The 15,733-nt window shown below is 40.4% G+C and overlaps 1 protein-coding gene across 1 annotated transcript in view; it reads right to left on the bottom strand.

Moving 5' to 3' along the window:
• ryr1b (ryanodine receptor 1b (skeletal)) overlaps window positions 1-15,733 on the bottom strand; it is a 145,672-nt gene that overhangs the window by 117,350 nt on the left and 12,589 nt on the right. The window contains 2 exon segments of the mRNA XM_034230545.1: window positions 4,676-4,777; window positions 6,022-6,144. Of these exon segments, the coding sequence (XP_034086436.1) occupies window positions 4,676-4,777; window positions 6,022-6,144 (225 nt within the window).

Raw genomic sequence — 15,733 nt, 5'->3', positions numbered from 1 at the left:
TGTTTATTTATATAGCCCAATATCACAAATGTTACATTTGTCTCAGTGGACTTCACAGTTTATTTGTATTGTTTTACTAACTATACACTTTAGATATACCTTGATCACACAGGGAGGAAACAAAGATTTTAGAAGGGCCAAAGGATCAGGATATTAAGAGTCACTCCTTAGTATACCCTTTGGGGACCAATAAAACATATACTCTTGTGTTATCTTAGCGATGGAGACACAGAAAAGATTGGAATGGGACAGATAGGACATACTTGAATGTACACATGTATTTTAACATCCCTGAAAAGAACACTTGTGAGTCATTTGTGGATGATAAATGATTCATAATGATTAACATCACTCCACATACAGAACATGTTGGGGTCCATTCTATGCAAATACAAGACCATTACCACAAGAACCACATATATAGGAAAGTATCAAGAATCATAATTCTGCGAGAAGGTGTCACATCCAGCAAAGATGCAACAAGGAAACAGAATGACTGCAACAGTTACGGATGGATTAGCTAAAACATCCATTGACTCCAGCCAACAGGACGATAATGCTTAGCCCTGCTAGGGTTAAGCACCCATAATCCACCAGGGCGAGGTCAGGGCAGGTATGTCAAGTGGTCGCATTAAACCATTAGCCTTGGTTAGGACAGGTGCTGGTATGTGTGTGTTGTGTGTGTGATGAGAGAGAGAAAGGCCTGTCCAGAGCTCTGGGGGTGTCCGGTTTCCACATCCACCCCTTACAGAGGTGGGGGGGGCTCCCCTGGGCTGCATGCCATGCTATTCTCATCCTGGCTCATCCACATCTCCCTGCTCCTGGGAGGCCAAGAAACTAAACCAAACTTCCTACTATATTGAAACTAATGAAAACTTTCAAACAGAGAGACTGCGTTGTGTTCTATAAGCCGAAGCTAGGCATGGTTTCCTCAATGTGTCATCACAACACTGGCTAGCATGTACAATAGTACGCATAGCAAAGACTCCTAGAAGATGTGGTTAAATGTTAACAAAATGTTTGTTGTTTCATTTTGGTTTTAACTTATATTTTGTCTTGTTGTTATGACAAAATGCACATTAAGATTTTGTGTTTGGGATTTCCAAGGTTGAAGCCCCAGAAACTGGGCATCTACTTTTTATATTAAATTAGAGTTGTGCATCAAAACTCAATCAATTGAAGCGAGTTAAGCGAGTAACACTAAAAACCTAACATTCAGACTAGTTGGTCAATTGATACCTAGTTTGATGGATTTCTCTCCAATAATTGTTGAATGCTGAGGCAACAAAGCTTGCTTCCTGATTCAAAGGGACTTACATCTAACCTAGACTTCTGCATGGCTGCCAAAATATTACAATGATATCATATCACATACGTTCGGAAGAGGATTAGGGCCTCATGTCAATTATGTTTAAAGATCTGAGCAAAAGGGAAAAATGTTTGAGTTCTGTGATTAAAATCTAACTTTTTCTTCTGCAGAAAATCTCAGAATTCTAAGAAAAAAGGAATGGTACATTGTGACAATTAACATATCTTAACAGATCTGATACAGGTGTACCTTATAGAAAGAAGTACATCAAACAATGTTCAATAGAGCCTTTACACTACCTTTCAAACTGCAGATTCAGACAGTTTTAGTGAAATGTTTCAGTAAATCTTCTATAGTAATGATTCAAGGACTAAGTGGTTTAAAGGTTTTCATTAGAAGACAATGGATGTATTTACTAGGACCCCATCAGTTACTGTAGCTAGGAATGAATGACAGGTGTACAGAGCCATCACGTCTCAGAGTGAGGGCTAACAGATATGAATCAGGACGAGTGGATGACACAGCACTATGGAGGTAAACAGGACACCTAGTGTGTCAACAGGACGGGAACGAGGACGGTCACCACGTTACAGGAAGAAAGACGCGTACAGACATACCCATTGGTCCAAATCGACTGCCTGATTGGCAGAGGGCAAGAAGGGAAAGGTAATTGGAGGGGTGTCAGATAATAGGTACAATTCCTAATTATAAACAAAAGATAACTTGGGTTGCGGTCGAATATTATTTTTTGCTTAAGAAGGTTCCTGACAGAATGAAATGATGAAGTGTCATCAATGATAAGATCTGTTTGAATTCTAGATGATAGGAAAGGAGCTTCAATTCTTCTTTTATTATCTCATTTAGTATGAGATATGCTGAAGGAGATTTCCTTTTATTCAATGTCAATTAATAAGAGTGGACGGGGTAAGCGTGAGAAACCATTTAGTTTGACTTTACTTACTTTTTGTTTTAACACTAGAACCGCCAATCGGGTCAATTTGACCCAGAGCTGTTTTTTAATGTATGTAACTTTTTTTCAATAACATATTAAAGTCTCCCAGTCCGTGACTTTTCCTGAAAGTGTGTTATGTAGCACCCTCTGTTGTTAAAAATGGTCAATATGAAGTCAGATTGAAGAAATCGCCAAAAAATTGCAATTTATACCTATTTCCGCCCAGCGGGTCATATTGACCCCACCCCTTTTCGCGATATTGATTTCGCGTGTAAACAAACATGACGTGTTGCTATAGCAACGCCTTTTGTCTACTGCGGTTCCGTATAGATTGAGAGATAGATTGAGAGAGAGATAGATATATAGATATATTGATAGCAACAGTCTGTAGTGAAGGAGCGCGCTCCCGCTCACGGGAGACTGCTCGCGCTGCGCTCCGCAGCAAACAGCTGTTTGCTTTTCACCCAACAACGACAACCGCCTCATGAAATGAAACGCTATGTTGTAGCGTTAATAAACGAAACAATTTAACAAAATTGCTTGTCAAAATACCAATACCACAGGACCATTTTTATTTTTAAAGCAATATTTTTACCTTGAAAAGTAATGTATTCTAATACCGAGTCAATTTGACTCCGGTGCGGTTTTAGGTATACAAAATCTCTGGCGGTTCTAGTTCAAGCCTTGGTAATGAAGTGTTTTCCGCATTTATAAAGCATGCAGGAATCAATAGCTTAAGTAAGACAGAGTGCAACATATCTTATTGCGCTTTTAGTAGTCCTTCTACAGGACATTAACTAAACAGACAGGCCCGGTTCTACGGGGGTGCATAAGGGTGCATTGCACGCTCAGTTGAGTCGTTATGCACCCTCATTTGAAAAATGAAAAGTAAAAAAATAAATAATGGAAAGTGAAAAAAATGAAAAGTGAAAAATATCACATTTTGCCTACTATTACTAACAATAGTAGTAATAATAATAATAATAAGAAGAAGAAGAAGAAGAATATAGTTGAAATAAAATAAATTGTAATTGTGGTTGAATAGCATTGTCTGCTGCATTTATTTGATCAATTTAAACGGTAAGTAACATCATTATGTCAGGTGCGCGTGGACCTGTGCCGCTGCACATTCATCATCTGCAAGGTGCTTACACAGCAGGCAATGATGACATCAGAAAATGGTTAAAACAACCAGCCCTTATCGCCAGCAGTAACACTGCATCTACTGGAGGTAATAACAGTTCAGATCATGGGGACATTACAGCTACAACAACTGGCGCCATGCTCTTATAGGCTATGTGATAAGGGACTGGGAAGGCATAATCAAACAAAGAGCACATAGATCCATAGATCTCTTAATGTTGCTCTCAAAGTGCACCAGATTGATGGTTTTAACTTCAATATAAAAAAAAAAAATAGCACTTTACCACTGCACCCTCTCTAATCTCAGATGCACCCTGAGTCATTTTGTTCTGGAACCGGGCCTGAAACAGAGGCTCATCTGTATCCACCACTGGATCAAATATGTCGCCTAGTGTAAGTGCAGTCGGATTCTCAAAGCATCGCTGTTGTGTTTTCCTAATTCCTGTTGAATTCTCCTATCATCTTTCCTTAACCCTGTGCCGAGTAGGGATGGGTATAGTTTTAAATGTATCGATTCCGATTCCGGTTCTGCTTATCGATTCCGGTTCTTATTGATTCCCCGGTGGAATACAGGGCCTACCGCGTTTAGGAACCGTTAAGCAGAACCGTTAAGCAGAACCGAAATTGTGTATTTGTATGGGTACCCGGTACCCGGCATTTTCTTATCGGTTCTCATCTGGAACCGAGTTTCGGTTCCCAACCCTAGTGCCGACTCTCACATAGGTTAAGGAAAATAGCTTATGAGAAGACAATAGGAGCTGAATTCAACCATAGACTGCAGGATCTGGATCTACAGTATATACGTTTGATCTACAGTATATACATTGGATCTACAGTACTTTAGAGAGAAACAGCAGATTTGCATTGATGTTTCACGGCCGAATCTGTAATCCCTTTGGAAAATAAAATATAAAGGAAGGCTCCTTTGATGGAGTTTCCAGGTGTTGTGCTAAAGCTAGATACACACCTCTATTGGACACAAATAATCAATTCATTTTTCTATCTAACTCTAAGACAGAAAACATACATATTTCAAAAGAGTCTGTGAGAGTGAGAGGGACATGAGATATATGCAGTAGAATACATTGTAAAAATAACAGATGCATTTTTCATTTGTCAGAAATATAATAATATCTAATTATCATTCATGAGCTGAATTCCTCTAAAGCACCTGCTCGATTTCTTGCATTCCTTCAAAAAACAGGTCAAGTTTCTGTTCCTTTCCGGTATACTCCTCTAACCATTACTCATTTCCGTGTTCCTGTAGTTACCTCGGTCATCTCCACCCTGTTGGCCAGCATCTCCTGCAGAGCGCGCACCGACAGGGACTGCACCAGGACGAAGCTGCAGATGGCCAGGTCCGGGGGCACATTCTGGACCAAACAAGGGTACATACATGAAGGACAGACGAGTGAAAATCACAGGTTCATTCTTTGGTTCATCCCAAGTGTGTCATCTCCAGGGCTCAATTTTGTAGGGGAACCAAATTATGGAATGGCTTTTCCCAGCTGTCAAAACACTGTTCCGCTATAGAGAGGCGAAGTCCCGCCCATCTACTTCCGCCCCATGGGACCTTATTTCGGAAAAGTTATGTATTGAAGTCAATGGGGAGAGAAAGATTATCTTTCGATCCCGTTTGAATTGTGCCACGAATTACACATATGATGTTTGTCAATCTTAAAAAAATATTTCCATGTCAAAAAAGTCACAGTTTGTTGTAAAACTGTTGAAATATGAAAAAAAATATGCAACTAGAAAGACTACAAATCCCAGAGTCCCGGTCCTGCATGCTGGCTCTCACGGAACCGACTAACTCCCCTTGTGTGTATGTACAGCTCTCAACATGCCCAGGCTTGTAGAGATTTTCTCCTCTTTTAATAATTTCCGCCTCATTCTGAAAGAAAGAAGTGAAATGTTCCAACGTGACGGCCGTCTTGGTGTGTGGTGCGAGACGGGAGATGTAGTTCATTGAGTGTTTCACACAAAAGAAAGTGTTACTTCACAGTTTTACGACACATTTCTATTTTTTTGACTTGCAAAATGATCTTTTAAATTGACAAACATCATATGTGTAATTCGGGATTGAAAGATAATCTTTCTCTCGCCCTTGACTTCAATACATAATTTTTCCGAAATAAGGTCCCGTGGAGGTCCACCGGAAAGGGAGGGACTTCGCCTCTCTATAAAATGTTTCAAAAAACTACAAAAAACTGATTTGTCCTATGTATTTCATATTGAAGCATCAATTAAAAACTTTTGTTGTTGTATTGTCTGTTTTATTTCACTTATAATGACGTTACTATTGCTTAGGAGTCAATGCAAGTGTATAAACCAAAATCCCCCCCGTAGAACATATACTGTACTCATACACTTTTCAAAATCACATTTCCTTTCTTTCTTAACATTTCTTTGTTATTTATTTTTTGTTTTTGATATATGTTGACTTTTAGTTTGCTATCATCATTTCATTTCATTTTTGTATATTCATCTTTTCTTCTCTAAACTCTCTCTAATATTGAGAGTTCCAACAGTATCTAGGTGGAGGCTTCAGATAACCCTAACCCAGTGTGTAATCTGCCTCAGTTATCTGTTGTGCTAAATTGTCCCTGCGTCTCACCTGAGCGTTGGACGTGGTTTCCAGGAAGCAGAGGCGGTTCCCGAAGCCCTCGCAGGACAGACACAGCTTCACCTGCTGATCCTTCATGACGGAGGCCGTGCACTGCAGCACCACCTGGTCCTCCTGCAGCCCCAACACAAACACACACCTTTACACACCAGCCTTTCACTGTTAGGACACGTTAATTTATGACCTGTTACTGATTTCAACCACACACTTATTTCCCTTTGCTTTTTGCTGCTCTCCTTCCTGCCACGCTTGCTTTTTATATTTACGTACACATTGTTTTATTGCACTTTTTGAGTAAAACTGGCTTGGTTTGGCATTTGGTGCAGGCATTAAAATAAGTCCTTGCTGTAAGTACACTTAAAAAAAAGTAATCAATTAAAACACATGACATTATCCCATTTACTATAATCCATCAATCATTTGTATGACTGCTTATAGTTTTGCAAGCATGGTACAGCATGGTTCAATGTTTTGATGCATTATGTTTACTTGAATGTCCACACTATGAATATCAAATAGCAAACTGACGTTAGATTATTACAGTGAATGTTAAGTATGCATTCATTTATTATGTCATTATATGTTAACACTGTGGTACATTTTTAAATATATTTGAGAAGAACCTGATGCTGGATTACACAAATAATTCACGTCTCAAGTGTCTGCTAATTGATGTGCATATATTAAATGAGAAATAAAAAACAATAGGCGGTAGTGGGGTCAAGATACTGGTATAAAATAAAAAAAACATGACATGCTAACTTGTGGCTCAGGAGGACTAATAACATTTCAAAGTTTGAAACGTTATTAACTAGCAGGGCTGTATTCACAGGGGTCCCTTGACATTTCACTGCAAGAAACCTGAAGGAAAAGATCTATGGACAGTCTTCCCTTTACATACATGACCACTTTATGCCCAGGGTTCCGAGGGTTACTAAAAATATGTTCTTTGTTACGATAGCTAGTTAACTGTAAAACAACAGAACAAGGTGACCTTAGTAAAGAAGAACCCAAGATGTTTAGTATAAAAAATGTGTCATTTTAAATTATAGGATAGTCCTAAAAAATTGTAGTTTACAAATGCTGTTTTAGTTTAAGGTAGTATTTTTGTTTAATAAATCAGGTTTCCACCTTATGCATTCAAAAAATATATATTTAAAATTAAGACAAATTTAAGTAGGTCTAATTCTAATATATTGATCTGTATTTTAAAGTGTATTGTAACATTGTAATCCTGCTAGTAATCCTCATTTAAAAAAAATCATACCACTAATCTGATCTTTTTTGTATGTAACTGTAAGAGAATACAGTTACTTTTTCTTTTGTATCCTGATAATGTAATCCGTTACTCCCCAAGTCTGTTTATGACAGTCAAAGACAGTTGGGGGCAACTTTGAGCAGTTTGTTGCAAGTATTACAAATGTAGTACTCTTTCTGGTTACTCATATGGTATATTTAAATATTATTGTGTACTTCCTTAATGGTCTTGGAATTGTATATTGGATATGACTGGAAAGCTGAAACTCGAGTGGATTTATTAAGCCAAATGTATTAGGATGTTATTCCCCATAGTAGGCCTTTCACTGGAGTGAGAACATGTTCTTTCACATGGTCACTGTACAACAACCTTCAGATAGCTTTCCTATGTACAGTATATTGACAATATGGGAGTATCTAAGCAGATTCCAAAACAGAAACACTAGCCATCTAAAGGCTGAAACATGCAATTATTGCTAATACAAAAAGTTCCTCTCAGTTGGGGTTCCCACAATAGATACACACAACTCACATCCTCAAACCGAATGCTAACGGACAGTAATGTGTTGCTCCTCGTCAAAGCCAGGACCCTCCGGGGACCGGTGTAAATACAGCAATAAACACCCCCCCCCTCCCCCCGGTGGAACCGAGACCTGACACTCAACATTCCCAGCTGTTCATTCTCCTCTGTCCCTACCCAAGTGGATCCATCACTGAACCTGAAGACTTTTCCTCTCTACGGTTCGGGACATGTTCCTGACGGTTCACCGTTCTCACCTAACAGCGAATGGATCACACTATCTTCTCGATTTCGACCTGCCCGCTGTCCTGCCATAGCGGTGATGACTTATCGTGCCGTGGCCAGCGCAGGAGGGTGCATGTCTATGTTTGCGGCAGAAAAAGTGAAGTGAAGCAGATCAGTGAGCTCGTAACTCCTCTCTTAAACCCAGAGACCTCTAGGGTTTCTTTGGCGAAATAAAGTGTGCCCTCTTCCTTTGGCAGGGGTATCATATTTCTCCTCTCAGCCTTGAAATGTCTCCTCTGGCCTGTCCTCATGTTCCCTGTTTTACACCATGGAAAGTGGAGCATTGTGTCCTCTCTCCTTCACTGTAAACTCTACTTGCAAAAGAAACATGACTTTTGAGAGAAATCAGTACAGCGGTATTGTGCAAAAGAGAGATCAAGCTCTCAAATGTGTTACAAGTAAGTGGTGGAATGTATTTCCCACCTTCTTTGTATGGCAACAATACCTACCACTCACACAACTTCACTGCTTTTACTGGCTATATGCACTACGACAACACAAATCGTTGTTCATCAGGACAGAACATCAGTCTTTCTGAGACAAGGGATCGCTTCAGAGAAGTTGAAAGGTTGTAAAAAAAACCTGAGCAGTCCAGCGCTGAGCCAGAAGGGTATAATGGGCTAAAGTGGACATGTTTTGAGGACAGTGCCTCTGACTGCAGTCCCAGTTAAGGAGATAGGTCTGAGCGTGGGTGTCTAAAAGCAGACCGAAGTACCCGAGTGACTCACTGCTCTGACACAAGATGTGCGATCGGATGACAGTCGTAGACGATACTTGCACCAATGATTATACAGCAGTCCTCCCAGTGGCTCCCATCTTTATCTACAGACACAGCCTCACATGGCAGACTCCCTTCAATCACTCTTCATCTTAAGGCAGGATCAAAAAGCCAAAGGGGCCAGAAGGAGGGCCGTGAGAGATCAGGGTTCAAGTGCAGACACAGTCTCTTGGTCTTAATGTTGCGAAAAAAATATTTGTGTATTAATCTCACATGAAATAGTTAATGGACGACTGTGGCTCAGGGGGGAAACAGTCCTCTACCAATCATAGAGACAGGGCTTCAATACCCAATGCCTGCAGACAACAAAGTGTCCTTTTGTAAGATACTTAAACCAAAATTGCTTCCGGAGGCACGGATCTATGGTAGTGAAGTGTATGTAAGTCGCTTTGGATAAAAGTATCAGCTAAATGACATGAAAAGTAATCAAATCAATGTATCATATATACAAATCATTTGGTACACATGTTCTTGAAAGTGCAGTTAAGACATTTGTAATTTGGAGGTATATTAAATGGTAGCAAATGGCAAATCTTCAAGGTAAGTGACTGTGGAAAAGTAAATGGGAAGCCATCAATATAATACAATTTATTTATTTTATGGGTCTGGGGAGTGGATAGAATATTATTTTGTCAGAAACGTTATCTACTATTAGTCCTGTAATTCTTGTTAGTTTGTGAGTGTTCAACTTTTAATTGAAAACATTTGAGTTGAAGTCAAGAACTGTTGACAATATAGTCTTTATTAGTCATCAGATTATTGAACATCTCTAGTCTAACCAATAGATCAGATGGTTCCTTTCTCCTGAGCCCTGTAGATCCTCCCAACTGTGCTTATTGTGCGCTCAGTATAAAACACATCCAAAACAATTTGATAAATAACGTTTTATTTTAACTAAATATTAGACAATTTTACCAATATTTCATGTTGCTTACACGTCATAGTCTTGTCGTGTTGTACAAAGATATTAATTCATGGTTTTAGTTTTTGAAGTAAACACTGCTTTGGATTTAGTACAACAAATTATTATGAAGTAAAAATAGAAAGAAACCAACCCATCATTCCGAAAATTGAATCTGAAACTTGGTGAGTATTATATAGATAAACCAGTCAAGTACGATATCAAGCACAAGACCGACTACGAGAGTCTGGTTACTCTCCACCGTTTGTGTAGCAGATGAATATGTTAAAGTACTATGAAGTTATCTGGTCATTCTGACTGCGAAATATAATAGTTTTCTGTCATGTGCATCAGCAACTACAGAGCTGTGTCCTACCACCTGAATGTGAAAAGCTGATTTCAGAGCACACAAACCCTGGGGCTTAACTCACCCTGATATTAATAGATACAGTCTGAACTCAGTGCACCTGACCATATCTCCTGATTATCTGTTAATCTCACATGACTGTATCTGAGCAAACACAGGTAGGCTGTATTAAGTGAAAGCGACAAAGTGAAAGTTATCACCCCCCTGACCTCGTGATATTAAACCTGGGCCATGGGCAAAGACAAGTGCATGCCAAACATCTGATGGGGGGTGTAGGCTTACAGCCCACCCATGTTTGGACTTGGAGGCCGAAGCATCTGGGCTATGTGGATGTGTGGGGTCAGAGGGAGAGTTAGAGACAATGAGATGTATACATTGGATGACATACAAACATACACACACACTAGTGTGCGTGAATTGAGGTGTGTAATGCAGCGGAGCTTTACAGCCAGAAGCACAAATAGCGCCTGAAAGCAGACACCTTTGTGTATTCTCTGAGGGCCTTCTGCCGGTACGCATGCAGACAGAGGGTAGCCAGGGTTCCCCAGACAGGCAGGCACACTGCCCGCCCTGAACGAGAAGGGACCAAGCAAAACAGATGCAAAATGGTGAGAAATATCTGCTTTCTCTTTTCTGCTAATCTAAGAGGAAGCACAGGATGGGCAACGAGGCGAGGTTAGACAACTGTGAACATAGCTTCAGTTCATAATGGGGGGCAGATCATGTGTTGGACCCTGTGTCCACAAAGCGCCTTTGTTTGGCAGAAAGACGCTGATAGGGCACTTAGGATAGTCTCCACCCGGCATTTTCTGTTTGTTTCTACGACCACGATATCTCATCAACATATCACCCCTTTTATAAGACAGACTGGCCTTGCCCCCTGACCGGAAGGTGCTTGCTTTCACACTTTGTATGATTGGGTTTCACTGCTCAGCCGTAAAGCACAGAAGACAATCTGTGTATGGCGATGTATAACAATCACCAGCAGCAACATTTAGTTTCCACTTGGCCGATCTGCTCAAAGAAATTCGTTTTTAGGTCTTTGTTTTGGTCACAAAGACCAAGCGGAGAGACACTATCAAAAACAAGCTTCTCCTCAAATGTCTTTTCTGAAAAGATTACATATTTTCATCTTCAAGCGTTAGGAGCAGCCGCACAAAGAAGTGCGGCACGCTCGTAAAAAAGATCTTGGTTGCTTTTTTTTTGAAAGAGTCGCCTTGTGCTTACTTTTCATTGGAAACAATGTTGGCTCTCAGAAAAGACGCTAAGTGGACACAGGCCCATCAATGGTTGCATGTGAACATTGGCACTGGTGCTGTGTTAAAAACCTATATTTCCTTATTATTCCTGATTTTTTCGAATGCTTGTTAATACAACAAAGATTTTTTGAATATATCAGCAGCCTTTCTCTTTGTCTCCAAAGGAAGGCAAAGTGCTACATGACCTGTGACTAGTTGAGACAAACCTAAAACAACTCTTAATCTGTTGGTTATATGAGAATTGGCTACTTTTATTAGTATGTTTGTTCTGATATTTTGACATTTCACAATCTTTGATATAGTTACATATGGACAGGTTCCATTTGAGAATGGCTGTATTCAAAATCCCGTCTCATATCTGACAAATCAAACTTTTTTTCGACAACCAATCAAATTCATGTTTTTTTGTTTTGTTTGCAAAAAATTCACAGGGTAGTTCATCTAAGTTGATGACTTATTTGTCTATAATGGTTCACTTCTTCAGGCGATCACAACAGCATTAGGAAATCACCAAAGAGTCACATATGTGCTACCCAATCGAGTCGATCCCCTCAAATGAATAACATATGCCCTTTATGGCCTGATGCTCTGAACACAGAGTGCTGATCAGGCCCGGTCCTACGGGGGTGCATAAGGGTGCATTGCACCCTCAATTGAGTCGTTATGCACCCTTATTTGAAAAATTAAAAGTGAAAAATATTACATATACAGTAATAATAATAGTAGTAATAATAATAATAATAAGAAGAAGAATATAGATGAAATAAAATAAATTGTAATTGTGGTTAAATAACATTGTCTGCTGCATTTATTTGGTCAATTTAAACAGTAGCCTAAGTAACGTTATTATGTCAGGTGTGCGTGACCTGTGCCGCTGCGCGTTGCCGCGTTCGTCATCTGCAAGGTGCTTACACAGCAGTCAATGATGGACATCAGAAAATGGTTAAAACAACCAGCCTTATCGCCAGCAGGAACACTGCATCTCCTGCAGGTAATAACAGTTCAGATCATGGGGACATTACATTACCCGCGGCCACTGTCGTGGACACTAACGTCCTCCCGCCCGATTCGCCGGCTTTGCCCGCCTCGCCCACGGAGGCGGAGCAGCCGCAGCCGTCTTCGTTGCCCCAAACAACGCCACCCCTCGGCGGCCCGCAAGTGCCAGAGGACCTCGGCAAAACAGAGCCTGCCCAGGTATATTAAAACAAGTACCCAACTCGCCTGTACAGTGGGGTAAGGCGCTAATTTTGCAGCTCATGGTTTCAAAACAGAGATTGGCTGGAATATTCATGTAAAAAAGATGCCATCTTCTGCTATGCATGTAGACATTTCGGTCTTGAAAGGGGAGTGATTTGTAAAATATCCATAAAGAAAAAGTTAATTTGTTTACAGTTGTTTCATTTGGGTGTTGAGATGTATCCATAGATCTCTTAATGTTGCTCTCAAAGTGCACCAGATTGATGCTTTTAACTTCAATATTTTAAAAAAACTCTTCCCGGGGGAGCATGCCCCCGGACCCCCCTAGAGGAGGTGAGGACCCCCCTAGAGGGTGTTAGGTCCACTCCCCACTTGTAAAAATAGCACTTTACCACTGCACCCTCTCTAATCTCAGATGCACCCTGAGTCATTTTGTTCTGGAACCGGGCCTGGTGCTGATACAGGCCACCTCGGGACATTGATTGAAACTCTGCATAAAAAAAAAAGAGCGAGGGACAGCAAATTGCAAAGTGAGTGGGTGGAGGCAAGGAACGGTTCAATAACGCAGAGGGGTTTCCCTTCAGAAAGAAGAAGACAAACAGTTGCATTTTCAGGAAGCCTGCGTCACTAACTGCAGTCTGCAAGCTGTGGAACCCCCTCCCTATCTATTCATATATACTGTACCCACATAAGCATATTCCAACATTCAACTTTATGCATATTTTGATGTTAAGATGTCCTTTCCAAATTAGGTAGGTCTCCAGATCGCTCTCCAACAATTACTTTCACAATTATTGTCTTAACAATTGTTGTTTATACTCTACTTGCTCCAAAAAAGAATTCAGACCATCTTCCTATGTTCTCCGTGAGCCTTATTGTGTGTCTTTCTTGAGGCTTATATGTCTTTTATCAGCATTTTCTTCAGGTGAGATTGTTTTCCTGCTCCTAAAGAAACTTCCACCTGACACTGTATATTGAGCGTAATGGGTTTGTGCTGTCTGAGGATACGAAAAGAGGCCCCCTGTGTGAATATAAGGGTCTATGTGGCCGTTGGTTTAGGTTACATACACTACACATCATCTCTTGCATATCACCTCTAAAATAGCCCAAACTGCCCCCCCAGTGTCAACAGATACAGATTTAGCACTGGACAAATCATGAGAAAGGAACTGTTCCGTGCAACCTGTACCCGGAGTCCTGCACTGAGATGTATGAGGTGCATTTATATTTTCTGTCAATAGGTAGGGAAACAACTCAACCCAAGTAGAGAAATCTCTTGCCGTCTTTTCTCTCTCCCATCTACTTGTTTTATGAAAGTGGTCATGCCCAAATGTGGCATAGATCTAAAACTCATAAGCAACTTGTTAATTGTTCTTGGCTTTGAAGATACCCAACCCAGTCTGTTAAACATACCTCTGTAATGATACATGGGCAAAAAAGATTTGGGAGACGGTAATAGACACCTTAGCATTACAAGCATTAGCTAGCATTAGCATCATGTTCAGTTTAAAAAAGCTATCTATCTATGGCTTCTTTCCCTCTGCTTTGGCATCACATACAACAGGTTTAACTCATTTCTGCTTGATTACTGTGTAAACAAGGAAGTCAGTTGGGAATTGTAACACATTTTTGTAGTGGCCAAACGGTATACTACAACTTCACTCCTTCATACTACGCTTTTAGCATATTTTATAACCTAAAGATTTCAATCAGGGCTATAAAAGTGTTCATACTGGGTAGTAGATTTGAAGTTGTAGTACTGCCATTGGGCCATTACGAAAAAAATGCTTCAATCTCGGGAGCATTTCCTGTGGGCTTGGCCAATACCAGCAGTGACAGAGCAGATTGGAGGCGGGGCTTAACGAAAACACAAGTGTGCATGCTCTAGGAGCCCAACCTCCTGAATAATCTGGTTGTTTTTATTCTGTGGAATCAGGCCAATATGGCTTTATGCCCTACTGAGAAACGTTCATAGGAATGAACGGTGCCCTGCCTCCAACACTGTATCCAGTATTCTTTATACATCCATGTTGAAAGGGTTTAACTACATTTCTAAAGACTATTTATGAAATGTATGCTGCTCCCATCTTCAAAGTGCTTATTTGTGCAGCTGCAACACTACAGCAACACGACACAGGGACACCAAACAACAAAACCAATCGTTTTTCCATTTTTAAATAAATGAGGAAATGTTTAACACTGCTACAGAACTAATTACAGCCCTACTCTATGAGTGTTTATGTGCATGTGTTATATTTGGTGTAAAGTGGTATGGATGACTGGGTTATGCAGATTAGTTATGAAGGGATAAGTATAGGTAGTTGAGACAAAAATGTTTGCGATGCATTGAATCTTTACCGATAAATGTTTCAAAAGCACTCAGTCAACAACATCTTCCCACAATTTCTCTGCTCTTGTCTCTTTCCTTCTCATTCCACATGATATCCTTTTATGTACTAAACTGTGTTTCTCTCTTTTTATTCCATTGCAGTCCTCTTTCTCTCTACTTTTCCATTACTGCTGCAACTCCGCTCTGGGCCTTCCCCCTCGGCTCCTCTCCTATTTTAGGTGTCTGCACCTGTCACTATCACATTCCCTCCTTCTGCTGACCAGCAGATACTTCAAGGTTTCACTTGGAGATACTTAGAAGCACACTGCAACTTGGAGAAAGTGCAACACTCTTTAGCTCACAGGGAGGCATCGAGCACAGGAAAACTAAGCAAAACAACCAATAATTTCCCCCAAAACAAGTTTAAAGGGGAACTATCATGCTATATTTGAACAATATATTGTAGGGCCATACCTATATAAAGTATATAAATATAGTTTTTTTTTCAAAACAGATCCTGCATTTTACCCATGCCTCATTTCGCTCCATTTGCTCTTTCCAGCGCTGTTTTTGCAGGGGGCTGATTCTGTGAGCTGCAGCTGACCACGCCCCCCTGCAGGAGAGGGGAGCGTGCTCTGAGATCAGCTGCTGGGCTGTCAGAAGAGGGGGAGAAAAAGAGATCTCCGTCCTCCGTGTTTTATTCTTATAGAAGTAAGAAGAGAAGTAATGGGGCAGAAACCCTCCTTTTTACGCAGCGGTCCAGACATAGACATCAAACGGCGACACATATTCAGTTGCCAGTTACTTTAG

Source organism: Gymnodraco acuticeps, unplaced genomic scaffold (assembly GCF_902827175.1).
Source record: "Gymnodraco acuticeps unplaced genomic scaffold, fGymAcu1.1, whole genome shotgun sequence".
Classification (NCBI taxonomy): Eukaryota; Metazoa; Chordata; class Actinopteri; order Perciformes; family Bathydraconidae; genus Gymnodraco; species Gymnodraco acuticeps.
Note: the sequence above shows the minus strand (reverse complement) of the source record. Positions and strands in the feature narration are given on the sequence as shown.